The sequence below is a fragment of the Vombatus ursinus genome, unplaced genomic scaffold (assembly GCF_900497805.2).
Source record: "Vombatus ursinus unplaced genomic scaffold, bare-nosed wombat genome assembly UNPS02005286.1, whole genome shotgun sequence".
Lineage (NCBI taxonomy): Eukaryota > Metazoa > Chordata > Mammalia > Diprotodontia > Vombatidae > Vombatus > Vombatus ursinus.
In genome coordinates this window covers 6,523,764-6,540,372 of record NW_020945064.1, presented here as the reverse complement: position 1 = coordinate 6,540,372, position 16,609 = coordinate 6,523,764, and the positions used below count along the sequence as shown (strand labels likewise).

The 16,609-nt window shown below is 44.2% G+C and overlaps 1 protein-coding gene across 4 annotated transcripts in view; it reads right to left on the bottom strand.

Annotated features, from left to right (window-relative positions):
- The window catches only part of GALNS (galactosamine (N-acetyl)-6-sulfatase), a 70,489-nt gene that overhangs the window by 18,772 nt on the left and 35,108 nt on the right, over positions 1-16,609 (bottom strand). For all 4 annotated transcript variants that reach the window (XM_027847262.1, XM_027847255.1, XM_027847248.1 and 1 more), the window contains one exon: positions 3,436-3,557. In XM_027847262.1, coding sequence (XP_027703063.1) covers positions 3,436-3,557 — 122 coding nt within the window. The remainder of the gene's footprint in view (positions 1-3,435; positions 3,558-16,609) is intronic.

Sequence of the window (16,609 nt, the reverse complement as noted above, 5' to 3'; positions counted from 1 at the left end):
ATATAATATAATATAATATAATATAATATAATATAATATAATATAATATAATATAATATAATACAAGTAATATAACATAACAATATAGTATTTATAGAGAATATAACACATGTATTATTATAGGTAACATAGAGAAAAGGGGAAAAGGCTAATTAGGCCCAAATTACTTTTATTTGACTTCAGTGGGAAATGCAAGACTTTGAAGGTTTAGCAGATAAAGTCTCTTTGCAACTAAACTTAAAACTACCAGTAAGCCTCGGGGTTCTTGGCCTTTCAAAGGGTCATCCTTCTCTGCAGAGTTGGTTTTAAAAATAATGATACATTTTCAGATCCTGAAGGTGTCTGAACCTCAATGACTAAAGATTTTCAACTACAGCTCCCCCAGGGAAAGCCGGAATTTTGTATTCTATCACAACAGCAGGCTGAAGGAGAGTCAGGAATAGCAATGAAAAAGAGAGAGCCAGAGAAAAAAGGGTGAACAGGTGTTGCTGAGAGGAGGTATCGGAAAAAAAATCCCCCTGTGTACACAAAATTATTCCATGCACTGAACAGCGGAACTGAGTGGACCAAGTCCAGGGTCATTACATTAATTGACACTTTTAACCTCTAGGTAGTCCCTGGAGAGCCAATCAGGCCTGGGCTGGAAGCCCTCAGTGCCAGTCCCAGGTGTGGCCCAGGCTTCGTTCATTTAATGTAATTGGGCCTTGGCAATCTGCTCCACTCTCCTCCTCCCAACAGCTCAATGTGGAGCCCGCTGTGTTATTAACACCGCCTTCCAAGCCCTACAGTGACATTCCTGTTGGGGGAGGTTAACGAGGAGGGGAAGGGGGGGTGGCCTTTAACATATTGCTTTTTCCTGCTCCCCCAATCGTATCGCCATGTGGTCCTTAGCTCTGAGGTTTCTAGTGCAGGCTTCTTACTAATTGTGAGTCCTTCAAAGGGAAATTCAGATGCTCCATCCCTTCCCATTTTTCTATATACTTACTTCTAATGGTAATAGTCACCGAGTACCACAGCAAAATGAAGCAGGGTCTGCTTGATAGACGCAAATCGGAGAATGCCGAAAGGAAAGAGAGGTCTCTAAGAACGATGCATTCTCAAACTGTCTAAAGACAGAGCCAGCGCTCTGCATCTGAAGATACCCTGGAGCTCAACAAACGGATGGCAAAGGAGCTCTCTAAAGTGGGGTCCCCAGAGCCCATAGATCCAGGGCCCCGAGCCTGCTCCCCAGCATGGCTGGAAAGGACAGTGGGTGAATTACAGGCCCTGCCTGACAGGGAGACGGCCAAACCCCTGTGGACGGAGGGTGGCTATGAACACCCCTTCTGTCCTCACCGAGAAGTCATCACTGTCCTGGCTGGAGGAGCAGGCACAGAGCCATCCTTGATCTCCTCTTCCTTCATCTCTCCCGGTTCGTCCTGCCAGCCATACTAAGCCAGAAGGAAAAGTGAGTTTTGTCTGAACCATGTGCACGAAGCCTCCAGGTGAAAAGGGCATTTCTGGGGGCAGCTCTCTCCCTCAAGCTCAGCAGTTATGTGAATGACCAACCTGGCAGGTCTCAGAATAACAAATGAGAAAAGGGTCTGAGTCAAATTTAGTTCCAGACACTTATGGAGTGCTTAGCCCAAGGTAAAAGGTGGCAGGGTTTCTTTGGGAAGTGGGGAAATGCTCGGGATATCAGAACAAATTTGGATTCTTCTGCCTGTCCTCGCAAAGGGTCAGGACCTCAGGAATGTTCTAACGGTGCCTGCAGGGACTAGACGAGTGTGGTCACAACAAGTCATCTGCAATCACAAATGGCAGACTCAGATCCCCCGTTAGCCTCCCCTGACAGGTGTATCTGGGCGAGCCCTGGTGTCCCCTTTGTGCCAGAGGGTAAGTCAGTCAATCGACACACACCAGAAAGACTCTGGATCAGACAGCTCTTCCAGGGTCAGTTCCCTGCCGCTAAGGACGACGCCTCCCTTTGGCCCATCCTTGCAGACCTGGAGAGCTGCCCCTGGAGTTTCCAGGGGATGCTCTATTTGATGGGCACTGTTTACCTGCTGTGCCTTCCTTGTGATGTCTTTCTATTGAGTCACACTCAGCTGGACCTGGTCACTCAGGCCCAGTGCCCTTCAGAGGATCTTGCCTTTGTCTAGATCATTGGAGATTTCTCTGCTTCACTTTCCCTACAAAGCACGGGGGCGATGTATTTGGACCTTACAGATCCAATTAACAGTCTGTGTCATGCCTCACTATCTGCCAAAGATAACGGACTTGAGTTATGCTGCACAATACGCTATTGTCTTTGCGATCAGACAAATTCATACTTCTGGAAATTCGGTTCTCTGGGACAGGAATTTAAAGAAGCAGAGCTCTCTTCTCAGTCAAGGGCGCCATGGTGGGCTGACTTCCAAAGGCCTACTCAGAGGGATTTATGTGTCGGCTGACCCCGGCCCCAGGCTCTTTGATGGCAGGAGCATGAAGCAGCAGGCTTTTGTTTTTTCAACCAAAGTCTCTGGCCGTGGTTTTTAGCTACAGTTTCCAGTTGTTACGTAAAGTCAGGACTCGAACCCAGATTTCCTGATGCCAAGCCCAGGGCTCTTTTACTAGACTTGGCTTCCATGGGGACAGACAGAGAAGAGAGCACCTTGAATTCACTGCTCTGAGCCTCAACTCAACACACTCTCTCCTCTGGCTTCTGGCACCTCAAAGGAGGGCTGGGCCCAACAGTCCCCTCAGATCGAGGCAGGTCACTTTGCCTTCAGTATTCTCATCTGTAAAATAGGGCTAATAAAACAGGTACCGCCCACCTCAGAGGGCTGTGGTGAGGAAAGCCCTTGGTAACCCCCTAAAGCACTCTATTCATGTGAGCAATTATTAAAAACCACGTCAAAAGCAATAAAGAGAGAAGAATCTATTAGGGCAGGTTATCCTAAAAGGATCCTGAAGACCAAAAGATGAGGTTTTTCCTTCCCCAGTGGGAGAAAGTAATCACAGAGATGACGTTCCTTAAAGCAGAGTCCTGAATCTAATTCCTTAAAACTCAATAGTAACAATATAACACATTTATATAGTGTTTTAAGATTTGCAAAACACTTCTTGAGCATTATCTGATTTGATCTTCAGTATAACCATGTGAATATTGGGAATGGGAATATCATCACTAATGTTTTACACATGAGGAAACTGAGGATGAGAGGTTTTGAGTGACTCAGTAGGGTCACACAGTCATTAAATGCCTGAGGCAGGACTGAAACTCAGGTCTTCCTGATGCCAAGCTCAAAAGTCTAGCCACACTACCCCACGCTCACTTGACAGCAGAACAATCCCAATTAATTTCACCCAGTCAGATCTTTTCACCATTGTCTGGAGGAAGCAGAAACGGGTTGGGAACAAGAAGCTATGTCAAAGGGTGCAAAATCATGGTACATTTTTTAAAAAGGTGCTTACCTGATTGGGTATTTCTCCCCTGGGTCTCTTCCCAGGTGGAAAAGCAGGGGCAATTCTGTATGTTTCTCTTGGTTGTGGGTGGTTACTCCAGAGACATTCTGCCCAGGACAGAAATCAATGCCCTGCAAGGAAGACAACAGGTTGAAAGGGGCTCTGATTCGAAGGAGGATGCTTCCTTTGCTGTATGTCAATTATCCAGGAAAAGACAAAAAAGATGCAGCCCAAGTCCCATGATTCTCGATTTTTTCTGCCTTGGTTAAAAAAAGAAAAAGGGAGGAGATCTCTGACCCAACGCTGAGACCTTTCCTACCCATCTCTGATCACCCAGAAGGCAGAGAGGGCAGGGCAGAGGGGACTGGTCCAGAGGAACTGGACGTCGACTTCAGAAATGAAGACGGTCCCTGAGTGAGCTAATGAGTGTAACTGGCACAGCTCGAGAGAAATGACAACCTCAGGTGTCGTTTGGAAATGTTTTGTTCTTTGTTACTCAGGGTTCTCATTCTGTGCCCTCACGTGGTTCCCTGGATGCCCACTAATGTGGGGGGGGGAGAGGGAGGAGGAGAGAGAGACAGACAGACAGAGACAGAGAGACACAAAGAGACAGAGACAGAGAAAGACGGAGACAGAGAAACAGAAAGAGACAGATAGAGAGAAAGAGTTAGCTTTCTAGGGTTTCTGCTGGGAATCAAGTCCTACAGTATGGAGGAAGAGGGAAAGAAGACAGGTTTGCAAAGACTTCAGAAATGGTGACCAGAAAGGCAGTTAAGTGCTCAGGAATGACTCATTAGCAGAACCAGGACCAGAATCCTGAGGACCAGGCCAGTCCTCTATCCATGAGCCTCCAATGCCAGCCAGGAAACATGAATAAAGGCAAGTACAGCGAAGCAATGAAAAGTTAATTGACTTTTCCTAATTCCAAACTGGAGATCTGCTTTAAAACCGTAACTTTCTGGAATTCTGCTGCAGTATGAATTAAAACATATGGGTTAGTCCCTCTGTTAGGGATTTCGTAGGGCAAGAGTGCTGGATGTGGGAGTCAGGAAGCCTTGAATTCAAATGAGTTACTCACTGTGTGACCCTGCGCAAATCACTTTAATCCTCTCAACCTCAGTTTCCTCCTCTGTAAAATAGGGTTATGATAGCACCTACCTTGTAGGGTTGCCGGGATAATCAAATGTGAGAATATAAGTATAGATAGCACTTTGTGGACCTTAAAGCGTTATAGAAACGTTAGCTATTATTTGTAGGTAGCACAGCGGACAAAGAACCGGGCTTGGAGTCAGGAAGACCTGAGTTAAAATCTGGCCTCAGACACTTACTAGCCGTATGACCCTGGGCAGATCACTCTACCTCTGTTTGCCTCAGCGTCCTCATCAGTAAAATGGAATACTAATAGCACCTACGTCCCAGCGTGGTCATGAGGGTCAAATGAGATCGTCATAAAGCACTTAGCACAGTGCCTGGCACATAGTAAGTGCTATATAAATGTCAGCTATTATTATTACTGGTTTATTATTCTTGCTGTCATAGCCTACAGTAACATTTATTAGGACTCGACAGAAAACAGAGACCGAGGCCCTTGGGTGCTATGGCCAGAGAGGACCCCAGACCTCTCAGGCCCCTGAAGAGCATCCTCCTGGCCCACAGACGGAGACCCAATGAACAGCAGCTACTCACATCCTTCTGGTTGCACCTGCCGGGGGGAGGGGGTGCCGATGCACAACCTCGCACCAGCTGCCAGCGTCTGTTCTTACTTACTCGGCGTGTCACTTGTGACCTAGCCTCTGGGGACCGGCGTTCCTGGGACCCGGTAAATTGGGGAACTGCTATGGGCTCTGTGCTGGCCTCGCTGGGGGAGGAGGAAGTAGCTGGTGCCAAAGAGATGACCTCAGCTTCACAGACACATGACATCGGCCCATAACCCAAGTCCCCCTCTCTGCCCCTCTCATCATCAAGGCAAGGCAGGTAGCGGCAATCCCTTACCCCCTTCCACACACCATCTTCAAGCTGCCTGTCAGTTTTTCACTTTTTTCTCCTTTGAGATGACCCCTGATGGTGATTTTACATTGCTTTTAGTTATATTAAAAAATATTTGGGGGAGGTGACAGTTGAGCTCAGGTGGAAAAGAGAGCAAATTTGGTTTGTTCTGAGCCCCACGTGGCTCTAGGGCCCACGTGCCCCCTGGGACCATCCTAATGGGGGAGATACATGGCTCCTCAATGTCTTTCTAGGGGCTACCTCCCAGCCCCGGGAGAGGATAAGCTCGATGTATTTGCTTTCTGGCACCTGAAAAGTTTAACCTCTGAGCTCACAGGTGCATGAGAATGATACTTATTCTGGGAAAGAGAAAAAGCCCCCCAGAAATCTGAGCCTGCTAATACCTTGGAAGAGAAATGATCATGCAAAGAGGGGTCCCCAGGCTTCCCAGGAGCTGGCAACTCAAAAGAGTTTTTTTAAGCTGTATTTTTTTTTAAACAATTTCAGCTAACACAGTGAACTATTTATTATAGTCTGTTACCCCAAGAGGGAATGAACTGATAACCTGATGTGGTGAGTGGTAATACTTAAATGGGGGATTCGGGGTGACAGGGTGAAGCAGCTGTAGCACGTACTCATAAAGCAAAAACCACAAGGCTTTCTGCGAACGCTAGTGGGGTGTGATTGGCAAACAATTTTCTAAAATATCCTGTGTTTTTAAATGGACAGCTGGTCAGTGGAGCAGTTAATATTCTGCTTTTCAATAAAGCAAGAAGGTGAAAAGCCCGTGAAATCCCATTTATCTGCACTGAGCTATGGATTCCTGAATCAGTGGCTGGAAGAATCAGGGGGCTGGCTTGATAGGTTGGACAGGGGGCCAAAGATGGATTTTAAATGGATACAAAAATGGATGACCTTTCCCCCTTTTGGTAGTCGGGGCCCTGGAGACCAAATAAAGATTAAATAGTGGGGGGAAATAGCAGAATTTAGAGTAAAAGGCAAGCTGAGCAGTTAACAGAGAGATATCAAAGCCAAGGCTGAATGTACAAATTATAATTTGGATGCAAATCAAATAAGCTATTTAATTAAGATGCCTGCTAATTGGTACAAGATTTCTCTCTCACAAATACCGCAGTCTGAGGGAAGACCTTGTCCTCTTGGGTATTAGTGTCTGATCTGCTTCTGTTTACAGTCCCTTCCTCCCCCCTCACTTGTCACATAAGGAAAGTCACACAAACAGGTCCAGATAATTTCCCAGGGTTATTCATGTCCTGGTGGCTAAAGACCAGGAAATGGGGAGGAGGGGGACCTCGGGAACATCGCTGGTTCTCTCTGAACCTCGGTCTCTTCATCAGTAAAAGGATGGCAAGACACAATTGAAGGATGGCAATGTCTTCCGGGCCATAATTCCTCAGAACCCCAAGGGGGCTCAGAATCTTAAGATTCCCAGAGTTTCTGAGAACTCTAAGGGGGTACCCAGGACAAAAATCATGATTTACTGGTGAATGAACCGAGGCCCAGAGAGGGAAATGATCGGCCCTTGGTCACACCAGCACTGAGGGCAGAGGTCAGCACTTGAATGCAGGTCTTCTACCTTCAAACCCATCACCCTCTTCACAGCTCCCTGCTGACTGTCATAGCTCAGTTCTCCTGGGGATAAAGCAATGTAGGGGACTTAAGAGAAGGAGCCTTTGGCCTACTGTCTTGTATTTAAGTTAATAAATTAGGGAGGAAGGAAGGAGAGGGAGGGAGGGAGAAAGAAAGGAAGGAAGGAAAGGAAGAGAGGGAGGGAGAAAGGAAGAGAGGGAGGGAGAAAGGAAGAGAGGGAGGAAGGAAAGGAAGAGAGGGAGGCAGAAGGAAGGAAGGGAGGGAAGGAGAAAGGAAGGGACAGAGGGAAGAAGGAAGGAAGGAAAGGAAGAGAGGGAGGGGGGAAGGGAGAGTGAGGAAGAAGGTAAGAAACATGCATTTATTAAGTGCCTACTATGTGCCAGGCACTCATCTAAGTATTTTACAAACATTATCTCATTTGGTCCTCACAACAACTTTGGAGGTAGGTGCTATTATGAATAATAATATTAACGATAGCTAGCATGTATATAGTCCTTACTCTGTGCCAGGAGCTGTGTTAAGCACTTTATACATATTATTTCATTTTGTCCTCACAACCACCACATTTTAGAGGAAATGGAGGCAGATGGAGGCCAAGTGACTTGCCCAGGGTCACACAGCTACTTCTACAGCAGTTCAGAGAAGGAGAGGAACAATGTGGTGTGGATAAGGAAAGCCTCTCCAAAGAGTGGGCGTGTGAATGAAGACTTTGCAGCACGGGCAGGACTTGCAGGCAGAGGGAAGAGAAGGAGGACAGGCTAATGGCCAAGAATGAACCCAATGAGGAAAAAGCCCTGCTGGAGTGAGGGGTTCACATCAGGGAGTCATGATAGATAAAACGGGCCCATTGGATGGGGCCCCACTGGAGATTTCTAACAAGGGAACGACGTGATGAAATGTATTTTAAAGAAGATGCATTCATTCGTTTCTTCATCTGGGAAGGTGGGGGGGTGGGCCAAGATGCTCTCCAAGGTCCCTTCGAGCCCTGGATACCGTAAGATTTTCTTTACTGAGTAGTAACCCCATGCAGGGCCCTCTGCTAGGCATTAGCACTGACATGAAAATGGATCAAAGTTCTGCCCTCCACAATGCTGACAGTCCAGACAAATATTAATGCCTAAAGTGCTGGGCAGAACGGGAAAGTCCAGGCATGGGAGGCAACAAGGGACGCCGAAGGATGCTGGATTTCGGACTCAGGGAACCTGGGGTTCAGATACAAGCTCTGTCCTTTACTGTGCTACCATGAAGAAGTCGCTGGACCTCAGTTTCCCCAGGTGCAAAATGAAGGGGGTTGGGTTGAGCTGATTTCTAAGGTCCCTGAACCTACAAATTCTAGGTAAAAAAGTGTCAGGGAACATTCGGGTGAGTGACAGCCATTTTTGGTGTGGGGTGGTAAGGAAGCAACAGCAGCTTTGAAGAGACAATGTGGCCCAGTGGGGAGAGACCTGGATCCGGAGTCACAGAGACCTGGGGTGAATCTCACACCTAGGACTTAGTAGCTATGAGCACAGGCAAGTCCCTTGAGATCTCTGAGCCTATTTCTTCATCCGCAAAATGGAGTTACAAATGTCCATAGTCCATCTATCTTCACAGGCTGGTTGTCAGGTTCAAATGAGATAACGTTTGTAAAGTGTAGAGCAGATTTTAAGTTACTGTTATTGTTACTAATTATGAAGGAAGCAGCTAGGTGACTGAATGGACAGAACACTAGGCCTGGGGTCAGGAAGTTCATCCATCATTTTGCAGTTGTGTCCAACTCTTTGCGACCCCATCTGGGGTTTCTTTCGGCAAAAGTACTGGAGTGGTTTGCCATTTCCTTCTCCAGCTCATTTTACTGATGAGGAAACTGAGGCAAACAGGGTGAAGTGACTTGACCAGGGTCACACAGCCAGTAAGAGTCTGAGGTCACATTTGAACTCAGGAAGATGAGTCTTCCTGATTCCAAAACCCAGTGCTCTATCCACTATACCATCTAGCTGACTAGAGTCAGGAAGACTTGAATTCAAATCCAGCTTCAGATATTTACTAGCCATGTGAGTACGAGCAAGTCACTTAACCTCCGTTTGCCTTAATCCACTGGAGAAGGAAAAGGTAAACCACTCCTGCATCTTTGCCAAGAAAACCCCACGGACAGTATGGTCCACAGGGTCACAGAGAGTCAGACATGACTGAATGACTGAACAATATGAATGATGAAGGAAGCTTTGAACAAGGGAGTGTTTTCACTGGATATCAAAGGATGGCCAGGACCACAACAGGCAGAAACTAGGGGGGAGGAGGGAGGGAGTGTTCTAGGCAGAAGAAAGGGTATGAGCAAAGGCAGAGGACAGCTTGAGCTGCGTCTGGAGAAGATCCATCATTCCTCCTCCAGCCCCGTTAGTCTGGGGCAGAAGGGACCGTGTGGAAAGTCACAGATATGCTAAGATGGTCCCATGAGCTCACTGCCTTGAAAACAGGTGTTCAGACGACTCGGAACATTGGCCACAGTGACGTTAAACATGACAGTGGTCTGACCTCATGGGATGGCAGATTTAGAGCTGGAAGGGGACCTTGGATCTGGTCCAATCCCCTTGTGTTACTGATGAGGAGTGACACGAGCTGCCCAAGGTTACTCAGCTAAGTGACAGGTAAGCATCACTAGAGGTGAGAGAGGAGAAAGGGCAGAGAAGAGGCAATTATGTCTGTAACCCAAACCAGCCTAGCACCTGGCATGCCACAGGCACTGAATAATGCCCACTGATGGGTAATCGTGGAGCTCCATGTTAGAGAATGCTACCCAGAGGAAGGGCAGAAAGCTCATGAGTTACTCTAAGAAAACCTGAAGCTGGCCTAGCCTTGAGAGCCTGTTCCAGGAGTCCTGGTTATCATACAAGAGCCCATTTCTTCAGCCTCTCCCCTTCTGACAAACAAATTGCCCTGGGAGGAACAACACGTGCCTCGCTGGTCTCCAGAGCGAAGGAACCATGAATACCAGGATGCCAACACTGACATGAGGCCCCCCAGCCCCCTTGGGGCCTTCGGCTGGCAGCACCCCCTATGGGGACAAACATTGGACTCTCTGTCTATGAGACAGTGTCTCTAGGCGCCAAAGGGAAGACCACACACTGCAAGAAACATGGTAGGATGCAGAAAGAGAGCCCTCCTGGGACAGGAGGTGATGCCACAGGCCCGGGAGGCGGCCCCAGAGCCCACCCTCCCTCACAGCTGCCCTTCGGAGAAAGTGCTGCAGTTAGTCAGCCCTGGCAGCCACGTCGGCCCCACTGAACAAAAATCGCTTCTAATGTGTTAACTGTCTGGAAGGGCCTGGAAAAAGAGGGCGAATCGAAAAGTCTCTATCGGCTCTCAAGCAGAAGGGATCGATGGCTGCCTGGCAGGCTCCGAGGACCACAATCAAATGTCATTATTTGTGAGGCTATACTTGACTTCACAGCTCACTCCTCTCCCCCCTCCCCCCCTCGAGTTTATTGATCCCTGGATGTGGAGGAGAAGGGCAATCCAAATAGACTGGAGCAGGAATAACCCCTCTGGCATTTTACATGAGAACAATGGTGTCTTCAGAAGGAAGGAGGGGGAGAAACAGACAGGCGGAGGGGAGAAGAGAGGAACCTTTTATGGAAACAGCAGCCCTTCCTCAGAGGCACAAGGCAGTCAGTGACATCAACCTGCAAACTGGAAATCCAGCTAATCCAGCCTAGTGCATAGCAGATATTAGGAAGCAAGGAATGCTGCAGGAGAAGGCTTGGATCTGGCTTTCAGGAGAAGGATGCTTGTCTTTCTCTTGGATTAAAGATGCTCTCAGGTGCCTGTCTCCCCTCCTGCACCGTCCCCCCCCCCCACCCTGGCTGACAGTATAGATCAAATTTTATTAAAAAAACAAACTCCAAATTATTTGGCTGCACTGGAAACCTGGTATAGCAAATATTAAATGAAACAAATGCTTATTAAGCACCTACTATGTACTCCTTCCTTTCCTCTAGCTTCCTTCAAAGCTAGCTCAGGTGCTACCACCTATTGAAAATCAATCAACCAATAAGCATTCATTTCCACAAGGCTCTTTCCCTCTTAAACTTACTTTGCCATGCTTTTTTTTTTTAATTATTTTTACTTATTTTATTAGATATTTCCAAAGTACATGTAAAATTTTTTTTTAACCACCGTTATTCAATATTGTACTGGAAATGTTAGCTTTAGCAATAAGAAAAGAAAAAGAAATTGAAGAAATTAGAATAGGTAATGAGGAAACAAAGCTATCACTTTTTGCAGATGATATGATGGTATACTTAGAGAATCCTAGAGAATCAACTAAAAAACTACTTGAAATAATTAACAACTTTAACAAAGTTGCAGGACATAAAATAAATTCACATAAATCATCAACATTTCTGTATGTTATGAACAAAGCCCAGCAACAAGAGATAGAAAGAGAAATTCCACTTAAAATAACTGAAGGCAACATAAAATATTTGGGAGTCTACCTGCCAAGACAAACCCAGGAGCTATACGAACACAATTACAAAACACTTTTCACACAAATGAAGTCAAAGCTAAATAATTGGAAAAATATCAGTTGCTCATGGGTAGGCTGAGCTAATATAATAAAAATTATTATTATATTGATTATTACTATTGATTATAAATGATTATTATATATGATTCAATTCTACCTAAATTAATTTACTTATTAAGTGCCATACCAATCAAACTACCAAAAATTATCTGATAGAGCTAGAAAAAATAATAACAAAATTCATCTGAAAGAACAAAAGGTCAAGAATATCAAGGAAATTAACAAAAAGCCAAGGGAAGGTGGCCTAGGTGTACCAGATCTTAAATTGTATTATAAAGCAGCAATCAACAAAACTATTTGGTACAGGCTAAGAAATAGGGTGGTGGATCAGTGGAATAGGTTAGGTACACAAGACACAGTCAATGACCATAGTAATTTACTGTTTGATAAACCTAGACTCCAGCTTCTGAGATAAGAACTCACTATTTGACAAAATCTGTTGGGAAAACTGGAAAAGAGTATGGCAGAAACTAGGCATAGACCAACATGTTACACCGTAGACCAAGATAAAGACAAAGTGGGTATATGATTTAGACATAAAGGGTGACACCATAAGCAAATTAGAAGCACAAGGAATAGTTTACCTATAGAGAAGAGAAGAATTTATGATCAAACAAGAGATAAGGAACACTATGAAATGCAAAATGATAATTTTGATTACATTAAATAAAAAAGGTTTTGCATAAACAAAGCCAAAGGCAACCAAAATTCGAAGGAAATCAGAACACTGGGAAAAAAATTTTATAACCAGTATCTCTGATAAAGGCCTCATTTCTAAAATATACAGCGAACTGAGTCACATTTATAAGAATACAAGTGATTCCCCAGTTGATAAATGTACAAAGGATATGAACAGACCGTTTTCAGATGAAGAAATTAAAGCTGTCTATAGTCATATGAAAAAATGCTCTAAATCACTATTGATTAGAGAAATACAAATTAAAACAACTCTGAGGTACCACCTCACACTTATCCAATTGGCTAATATGACAAAAAAGGAAAATGATAAATATTGGAGAAGACGTGGGAAAATTGGAACACTAATGCATTTTTGGTAGTTATCAACTGATCCAACCATTCTGGAGAGCAATTTGGAACTATGCCCAAAGGGGTATAAAACCATGCACCCTTTGATCCAGCAATACCACTACTACAGCTATATCCCAAACAGATCATAAAAAAGGGGAAAGGACCCACATGCACAAAAATGTTTATAGTAGCTCTTTTTGTAGAGGCAAAGAATTAGAAATTTTTGAGGCGATGCTCATCAAATGGGGAATGGTTGAACAAGTTGTGATATATGAACGTAACGGAATACTATTGTTCTACAGGAAATGATGAGCAGACAGATTTCAGAAAAGCCTGGAAAGACTTACATGCACTGATGCTGAGTGAAGTGAGCAGAACTGGGAGAACATTGTATGCAGTAACAACAACATTATGTGATGACCAACTTTGATACTTGGCTCTTCTCAGCGATACAAGGATCTAAGACATCTCCAAAAGACTCACAATGGAAAATGCTATCCACATCCAGAGAAAGAACTATGGAGTCTGAATGCAGATCGAAGCATACCATTTTCTCTTTTTTTGGGTTGTTTTTTTCTTTCTTGTGGTTTTCCCCTTTAGTTCTGATTCTTCTTTCACAACATGACTGACGTGGAAATATGTTTAATATGATTGTACAAGTATAGTCTATATCAGACTGCTTGAGAGGGGAGGAGAGGGAAAAAAAATTTGGAACTCAAAATCTTATAAAAGTGAACGTTGAAAACTATCATTACATGTAATTGGAAAAAATAAAATATGATTAAGTGGACAAAACAATCTTTTTTTTTAAATTGTGAGTTCCAAATTTTCTGCCTCTCTCCTGCCCTCCCCCAACCCCAAGAAGGCAAGCAATTTGATTTTGATTATACATGTGAGGTCATGTAAAACATATTTCCATATTAGCTGTAACTTAACTTTGTGTATACTCTGGGTTTATTTGTCTCTGTTATCAGTGGATTCCCTCAAATCCCTTGAGGGTGCGACTATTTTCCATCTTCATATCTCTAGCGTCTAGAATAATGCCTTGCACATAGTAGGCACTTAACAAATACTCAACTGAACAAGCAATAGGGAGGAACAGCTGTGGAGCACTGACAAGAGAACTTGACTTGTTGGAAAACCCACCTTCAAATCCCAGGTTTGAAATTTACTAGCTGAAACAGCAATATCGTTTGATGAAGAACTGTGAATAACTTAGCTATTCTTGCAATACAATCCCAAAAGACTCATGATGAAGCATACTATCCACCCCAGAGGAAGAAATGATAGTGTGAATACAGACTGAGGCATGCTATTTTCACTTTCTTCCTTTCATTTTTTTCTTTTGTTTGAGTCTTCTTGTACAAGATGACTAATACGGAAATGTTTTACATGATGGCACATGTATAACCTATATCTGACTGCTTACTGTCTCAGAGAGTGGGGAGGAGAGGGAGAGAAAGAGGGACAGAATTTGGAACTCAAAGCTTTAACTAAAAATGTTAAAAAATTAAAAAAAAAAAAAGAAATTTACTAGCTGAGTCACCAAAGACAACCAGACTTCAGTTTCTTCATCCACAAAGTGGGCGTGATAATACTTTGTACTACCAACTCAATGTACTAGTAAGAGAAAATCATAACGTAAACCTTGAAGCGCTATATAATTCTGGGATGTGATTATCAATTACAAATAGAATAATATTCAAATGGGGTTGGCTACAAAGTGCTATCCTTTGGTGCCCAAAATCAACTTCATAAGTACAGAAAAGAAGGAAATGTGGCCAAATTAAGGCTCCGCACCTGTAAACACAACCAGGGTTTGGTTCATACTCTGCCCTAATCTGATCACACCTGTAATACAACATCTCGTTTTGGGCAGCACGTTCTTAGGGCAGACAACTCAAAGAAGGCCTCTTGAAGTTACTAGAGATGTATAGCCCAAAGACAACAGTTAGTGTCAGTGAGTCAGCAGTTAGCTGTGAGTCACTCAAAAAAACATTTATTAAGCTCTTACTACGTACCAGGCATAGGACAAAACAAAAGTTGCCCTCCCCCCCAAAAAAAACCAAAACCCTGCCCTCAAGGGTCTTACTTTCCAATGGCATAGACAGGGCCCAAAGGAAGCAAAGAAAATGTAGGTACTTTCAGTTACGTGTCAACTCCCAGATAGAAAAAAAGAACACACTCTCTCTTCCATCCTCATCTTCTGCTTCTCCCTCTCTGTTGCACCTGCTTTCCAGGGGGTGTTTCCCCTGCCATTCTCAGCTCTATCCCCCATATTACCCCCAGCTACTCCTGCCTTCTTCTAAAACCTTTGCGATTAAGCTGATGGTTCAGGTTTCTTTCTGGCTAACTGGCTCCCTGGCTAGAGATACGGTGTCAAAGTGTCGACTTCGTCCTTTAAAAAAAAAAAAAGTTTTCAGGTCATGGCTCTGATGTCCCACAAAAGCAGGCACCGAGTTTCCTTTGTGATGAAATCGGCTCGTGAAACTGGCCACTCCCGTTTGGCTAGGATAACTTAAACTCGATCAATAATATTGATAACAGACCCACCAGTAACAAGGATGGGAGTCAGCAGCAATTAAGTCTGGTGAAAGGGGAAAAAGGGAGGAAAATGAGAGGGAGGGGGACAAAAAAGAGCCGAATGGTAAAATAGCCAGTGTTCTGAAATCTTTTCCATGCAAGAGCTGTAATTAATGTCTGGGAGACACGAGAAGAATTGGAACAAATTTCAGCTCCTGCCTCCTCTGCGTGTTGTTAATGGCTATTCCGTCCACTAATGTGTTCCAATTTTACCCCCATCAACCACATGTGATACAAACTGCAGGAAATCAAATGAATTTTTAATCATTTCTCTGATGTACAGTATAATGCTGACTTTTATCAGCCAGTAGTTAAACAAAGACTTGGAAAGAAATAAATATTGCGTAATTGCACGGCTGCCACTGGCTCACAGTAGGAGCATCTTTGAAATGAATAACCGGCCCCCGTTCTTGCCGCTCTGCACAGCATCAGAGGGATATGGGCAGGTTTGTGTCGATTTGTTTCTTCTGGGGGGTGTTTAGGTGGAAAAATAGACCTTCATTTTTTTTATACTATGCGGAGAAATAAAATGCATTTCTGAAACAAGCCAGCCCTCTGCCATGTAAACAACTTTATCCTGGTGGGAAGAGAGAAGAGAACAGAACAAATTCTCTTCATTCTTTGTTTGCCCAAGACAGGAGGTTAACTTGTACAGCTGCAGTTTGAATGAATTAATTTGTCCTTGCAGAACACAAATCCAAACCTACATCACATTTCTGTGTCACTGGGACACACCAAATTGGACCCTTTGTGCTAAATCGGCTACCCATTAAGTCCCAAATCCAGTCTGGGCCCAATGACCTGAACTACTCCTGCTCTCCCATCTTTCCAATCTATTCATGCCACAACTGGGGAACTTACATATTTGTTTTCATATTCACAGATGCTGCTGGCATTGAAAAAAATCTGTTTTGTCCCAAGGGCTTACCAGTTCTAATAAAAAATACAACATAGTTGTAATAATGATGGTCAAGATGACCTTGCAGCACCAATTACCCTGCTATAGAAATTATTCAAAGCGGTCTCCTAACGCGCGGCTTCATTTCTGAGAATATAATCATCTCAGTGTACTTACGGCTCAACCGTACGGTGAGAGGGCCAGCAAATTAGTCACCAAATATATAGTGTGAAATGTACAAATGCAAGGCATGAGCCGCTTGGGCTTATGACCCAAGACCCAGAAAAACATGTGGAAATGGAAACAGAAGTGATGTTTTTTATGAAGAACTCTTAAAATTCAGAAACGTTTGGACCTGAGATTTACAAAATAATAGTGTACCCTCCTAAATAAAGAGGAAACCAAGACAAAGTGTCCGGGAATTTTTGCCATTTTTCTGGAAATCTGGAGCAGGAGGGGTAATTTTTTGACTTGAGGGACCAGGGCAGGTTTCCTGGACCAAGCAGTCCCTG